Source organism: Amblyomma maculatum, chromosome 11, assembly GCF_055883805.1.
Source record: "Amblyomma maculatum isolate TAMU_Amacu chromosome 11, ASM5588380v1, whole genome shotgun sequence".
NCBI lineage: Eukaryota > Metazoa > Arthropoda > Arachnida > Ixodida > Ixodidae > Amblyomma > Amblyomma maculatum.
In genome coordinates, this window is record NC_139354.1 from 21,379,773 (window position 1) to 21,386,053 (window position 6,281).

General features: G+C 45.1%; 1 protein-coding gene across 1 annotated transcript; it reads right to left on the reverse strand.

Moving 5' to 3' along the window:
- Positions 1-693: 693 nt before the first annotated feature.
- On the reverse strand, positions 694-5,691 carry LOC146173063 (uncharacterized). The gene is made up of 2 exons (XM_084583405.1): positions 5,354-5,691; positions 694-1,973 (listed from the first exon to the last, which is right to left on the reverse strand). The coding sequence occupies exons 1-2, from the start codon at positions 5,639-5,641 to the stop codon at positions 867-869; spliced, it is 1,395 nt and encodes a 464-aa protein (XP_084439531.1). The 5' UTR covers positions 5,642-5,691; the 3' UTR covers positions 694-866.
- Positions 5,692-6,281: the final 590 nt, after the last annotated feature.

Here is a 6,281-nt window from a genome sequence, read left to right on the forward strand (position 1 = left end):
GTCACGTAGAACGTGATCAAGAGCGAGGGCGAAAGCTGTGCTAGAACCCTCTTACGCTACCTATGGCTTCAAGACTGCCAGAACCGAGACTGATCTGCTTGTAGCTTACGGGGGTCTCGGTTCTGGCAGTCTTGAAGCCATAGGTAGCGTAAGAGGGTTCTAGCACAGTTTTCGCCCTCGCTCTTGATCACGTTCTACGTGACGCTGGCGGTAACAAAGGACGTCCCACGTCCGCCGCTATGGCTGAGGGTGGCGCTGGTGAACACTCTCAAGGTTCGTGTACAGACAACATAAATACCCAAGAAAGTAGCAGGGGGGACAGCGGCCGATGTAGCTCAGTTGGAAGAGCACCGGACGCGTTATTCGGAGGTCGTGGGTTCGGATCCCACCATCGGCTCGTTGTTTTTTCTTCTACTTTGTGTCTAATTAGCTTTCCCCTAAACAGATTACATTACTAATTTCTGTGATTATCCAAGTAAACATTAAAAAAAAAAAAAAAAAAGACATAAAGTACCATCCCCAACGCTTTCCTTGGCCTCACCGACTGTTGGCTTCTTTCCTTCGTGCTTAGCTAAGTTAAACTGCAGCTTAATGTTTTTCTTTCACAATGCCAATGCTGTTTTTCTGCAGAACAAGGCTTTTAATGCTGTCATATTAAAGGCACTGACAAGAAAGGGCGAAGCAAGGACGATGTCAGAAGCACACATTGGTATTTGCTATTTGTATTGCAAACTTGAGAAGAAGCAAAGGCTTACAGTGGCCAAGAAGATTCCTTTCTTTCTTCCAGTATTATCAAGAAAGCAGAACAGCCTCTTCAACTACACACATTCCCTGTGCGTTGTTCCTTGCACAGATGCAGGTAAAACTTACAGCACAAGCTGCCAACTAACACGAAACTTGTCGTCAACAACAAAGCCATCTCGAATGAGGTCTTCTAGGTAGAACAGCTTTGTGTCGAGATAAACACTAGGATTCCTTGAATTTTCTGGCTTTTGGTAATACTTTGAAGAACGAGATGATGCAACCTGACAGTCACGACTGGTGCATTTATGAGGATGCACGATACTCAGTCTGATTTTGGGCTCAAACGGCCATTGAACAACTTCATCCATGTCACCTTTGATCAGCTGTAAGCAAATACACAATGTCACAAGGCCATCGTCTTTCTTAAAACCTACCCCAGGTAACAAACAGTACCCACGCAGGTACACCTCCTTGCTGAAACCCCAATAGGAACCTTCCCTCAGCGTTTCTTCCTGAAGGGACTTCACACCTGGCACAAAAAACTCACACCATGTTCTTTGCAACCTAGCAAGTTGGAGCACAGCAGTAATGCATCCTGCCATCTGACCATTTTCTCTGCTTTGAGATATGGCTTCAAGACTAGTGGAAATCCGCGAAAACTTGCTGGCAGTTTGTGTTGTTGCAGTAGCTAGCTCATCTTTCAGTACTTTTTCAAAACTACTCACTCCTGTGAGCATGAGGTTTACTGCATCGCTACCTGTTAAGCCTTGTATGATTTCAGCGTTTGATGCTGTGAGTTGACGCAAGGTTGCTTTCAGGGTCTCCTGATCTTGCACTTCATTTGCCAGTTCTTGCCTGATAGTTTCTGTAAATGTGTTCATGTCGTGCAAGATTTCATTCAGCCTGTCACCGTGTGTGCTAATATCAATAGTCATTCTTTTCAGATAGTCCTCAAGTTCCTCTACCTTATTTTCAAAGGCTTCTCTGAACGAAGGAGGAAATGTAGTGTCATCCTTGGATGCGGTCTTGTCTTGAACTTCCAATGCAGGACTTGTCATCGAGCTGCACATGCTCGATCTGAGGTGGGCACAAACTTCCTGACAAGGTATGCTGGTCGAGCACTTGGGGCAGCAGGTGGAGTGATGTAGACATTCAGAGTGGAAGTGCTGGGTGATCATGGAAGCAGCTGTCACATGCTGGCAACCACTTTCTGCATTCCAGCATTTGACCTGAAAGAAAGAAAAAGAAGGTCGCAGAGGATGCAGTTGACATTTTTTTCCTAGCAAGGCAATTTGCCCTGTGATTTCATGTCAGACCTTAGTTAAGCGCAGAGAGAAGGATATTTAACATTTCCTTTAGCTGCAAAATTAAAAGCAAACAGCCATGCTGCACGAAGTGCAATGATTGATTACTTTCACTCCACCGATCCACTCACTTCGAATCTTGACACCATAATGCAGACCTAAATTATAGTGCTATATTCTCACTTTCGTATGCATGCAGCTTTGGTCATCCTGTATGTGCTCATTTCATTCTCTCCATGCGCATGTGGGTAACAGTAAACCACAGAAGAGGATGGCAATAAGCAGTGCTCACGTGCTTATGCACGTATCATGCATACATGCATGCATGATTGTGCTCATGATATTCGGATTAGCTTTTTTTTTTTTTTATATATATACTGCGATCCAGTGCAGATCATAGCAGGGTGGGGAAAAAAAATGAAATACAAGCATATAAACACAACTTCAAATTCATAAAATTGATAACATTTGCAGGCACTTTTCAAATATTACTACACTATTCTGAGTAACAGTGTCGCTGTTAAGTTTGTTCCACAAAGCTTTTGTCCTAGGAAAAAAAGAATATTTAAAACAGTTATTTCGCGCATTCAAGGGAGTTATTGTCAGATCGTGCCTTTGTCTCGTGTTATAGCCTGAGGAGTAAACAAAATAATTAGAAGTATTAATATGATAATGACATCTTATGAGCTGAAACAAAAACTTTAATCGACAGACACGATTGTGCTCACGAACTGGGGGTAATCCGCTTCGTTTCACGAGCTCACTGACAGATGCATGGCCGTATGAGTTAAACAAAAGCCTAACTACCTTGTGCTATATTTTCTCTAGTTTATGAATGTTGGTAAATGTGAAAGGGTCCCAGATAAATACGGCATATTCTAAGAGCGGCCGGATGAGGGAATTGTATGCTAATAGACGAACACTGGAGGGGGCAGACTTCAATGAACGCCTCAAAAAAAAAAAAAAAAAAAAGAGTTCGTGCATTGAATTTGCTACAACAGTATTTATGTGTTTCGTCCAGGAAAGGTTGTTAGTAATCCATAGGCCCAAATATTCATAGTCTATTACCTCCATTAATGACATGTTTCTAGTACCGTACATAAAGTGAAGAGGCCTTTTCTTATGTGTAATTTTCATAAAAATTGTTTTTTCAAAATTAACACACATCTGCCATTCATTGCACCACGCAATCACTTTCGCGAAATCATTATTTAGACACACTTGGTCATCAACTGAGGACACCTCGTTGTACAAAATACAATCATCTGCGTACAGCTTCACATTGAATGTCATTAATAAATAATATAAATAAAAGTGGACCCAATGCAGATCCCTGGGGGATGCCAGACACAACCTCGGTACTGTTAGATGAAGTGTTGTTTAGAGTGACAAATTGACACCTGTTCGAGAGGTATGCCCTTATCCATGTAAGTATCTGGTCGTTTTTTAAATAATAGTTTAGTTTATGCATTAGTTTGTTATGTGATACCTTGTCAAAAGCTTTGCGAAAGTCCATAAATATGGCATCTGTTTGCTTTTCCGTGTTAATCGACGAGGCAAATACGAAGAGCCATAAGTGGACAAAGATGACTGCTTTGAATGTGCAAACCTCCATAGAAAGTGCAGTGCCATGGCTCACTTTTGGGACAAAGAGTCCACTGCGCTCGTCTTCCCAGCCACCAAAAACAGTATGGCGTATCGATACAATTTCATGCACACCACCCGCCCTGAATGAAAAGGTCTTTCCCCCCTTGAAGGCACCGGGGGCTAACTTTTCAAACACTGATACAACCGGAACCCACTAGCCATCGCAACCCTCTTCGTAACAAGTCCACCCAAAGCGCTTTCCACTGCAGCCAGGGTCGACTCTCAGTGATTACCAACTCCGGTAACAGTCCTCGTGTTTCTCAACTTTCATTTAGCTAGAAAAATATCTGATAAATGCATCTGCTATGAACTGCATGCCTCAGCCCTATGCTATTATATGAATGCCTAAGGGCCTCTCTATTAACTTAAAACCCGCCAAGCCGGAACTGTCATGCGAAGGCCGGAAGAAATGGGATCACATCCTCCAAAACGCATCTTTGGAACTAATTTGCATAACTTTAAACACCTATAAGTATAGCACTAATGCCTTATTAGAAGAGGAAAACAACTTAATCCATATACTCAGTCGAGACGAGGTGGATTATTTAACCACTTATCAGTTACAGAAGAAAGCCACACTATTGGAAGTAAAAACAAAAGTTAGTACATGATGGAATCCCTGTCCCCGCACTTTCGGAATTCATGCCTCATATTCCTTCTATATAATGCCCCTGAACCACTGCCGGTGTCCTAATAATTAAATATTTCTAGCTCCGCACTCAGCGATGCCGAAAGGAGCGCTCTCTCATGATGCCCCAGTTTTTGTCCTGCAACCATGATGCCCCAGTTTTTGTCCTGCAACCGGGGGAGGGGGGGGGGGGGGTATAATGAATTGCAATTGATGAAGGATTTGGATAACGTCCCGCTTCTTTCCCTTCAGCACTAAATGGAGAGTTTGATAGCAAGCCACCAAAAAATCTTACTCAGCTCATAAAAAGGGGGCCTCCAGGGTGGTGGGGAATTTGCTTTTGAATTGGAGCCTGCACAATTAAATAAGGCTAAAGGCAGTTACATTAGGCAAGGCCCCGCTTACGTATAGCTCAAAATTACATTCTATGACCATGCTTCCACTTACTGAGCAAGTTACAACGAATAAGCCCTCTTTCCCAGCTCTTGGAGATAAGGCCTAGCCCAGCTACCTCAGCCCCAGCACCGTAAAACCACGGCCGCTCAATAGAGGCGCACTTGCGCCTCCATTGAGCGGCCGTGCTGTGGTAAAACCTCCGTCCAGATCGGCCGCGCCATCTGGCCTAGTGATGACACTCAACTCGCCGACCGGTCACACGTCCTGCGAATTCCACGAGTGAAACAGGAATGTGCATAGGCTCGCACTGCAGCTCCGACCTGTCAGAGCCCAACCACTGTTCCCTTCGTGCTCGTGTGTTTTTTGAGGCTGCGATGCTTTAACAGCAACGAGTGCTAGGGCCTTGTTCTCTGTCAACTGTCAATTACCACCCTTGTGATTTTGCGGGACTGCGAAGCTATGAATCGATGCCGATGTCGCCGGACAATTTCGACGGACATGGGGTTTCTAACTTTCTAACGCTCTCGCACTGAAAGCCTGCCAAAGGCATGCCGTGATTTTTAAGGCTTCCGAAGCTTCGATCGGTTCGCGCCGCTCACGCTCAACGACATCAGTGTCCACTCTAGCGACTAACCTCTCTCTTCAGTAGCTGATCTGACGGAAGATCCTTCCAGTCGATGTCGTCTTCGTCGCGCCATTCGTAGCCGTCGAGCGGACAAACGTGCATTCCGTCCTGGGCGCACTGTTCGTAGCAAGGCGCGCACAACGCATGCATGCAAGGCAGCAACGCGGTCCTTTTGCGCACCAGTCCGCACGCGCTGCACACTCTGTACGATGGAATCGCCTTGACGAAACTCAGGGGTCTCCAGTCGAGTTCCGGGCAGAAGCCGGCGAGCGTGTACTGGACAGATGCAGGAGGCATCGCTGCTTTACCGAATCACCACAACCCTGAAGGAATCGCGAATGGCCGCTTCATTTCATTGTTCGCGCGCCTACACCACTGTACTCTCGCTCCCAACGCAATTATTACAGAACAAAACGAGAGGTGTAACTATGGAGGAAATGTTAACCACACTAATTACCATTTTGCAACTTTTAAACCCGAGCAGACAAATTTTGTCGCGTTTAGTTTTTGTTTTCCTGTTTTTCTCTCTTTCTTTTTCCTCAAATTTGGCGCGCGAAAGCTGAAAAGCGCGTTTTGCTGTACTGGTGCAGTGGAAACAACGTTCTTAGATATATAGTGGAACAGCCCAGTGCCTCCTGGATAACTCAAGGAGGCACTGAACAGCCTCTACCCAGTGACCGGCCTTGTTGATCACTGAAATCCCAACACCACACGGTTTACAGAAACAGCCATGTGCAGTGGGAGGCGAAGCTGGCTCACACAGAGCTCTCCTCTAGCGCCAGCTGATCAGTCAGGCACGACCTACTGTATATTATACAGTAGATCGTGGGTCATGCCTGAAGGGCCTTATTCGCTAATGGTTTCCTGGACCTGCGTGAACCACCCGCGTAATTACTTTGTATAGATAAAGTTTATTCTCTCTCTTGCTTGCTGGTGA

Bases quoted from the DNA above. Each gene is read 5' to 3' on its own strand.
- LOC146173063 (XM_084583405.1), bottom strand. From the start codon at position 5,641: ATGCCTCCTGCATCTGTCCAGTACACGCTCGCCGGCTTCTGCCCGGAA. The intron at 1,974-5,353 runs GTTAGTCGCTAG...TCTTTCTTTCAG, and splicing joins ATCAGCTACTGAAGAGAGAG to GTCAAATGCTGGAATGCAGA.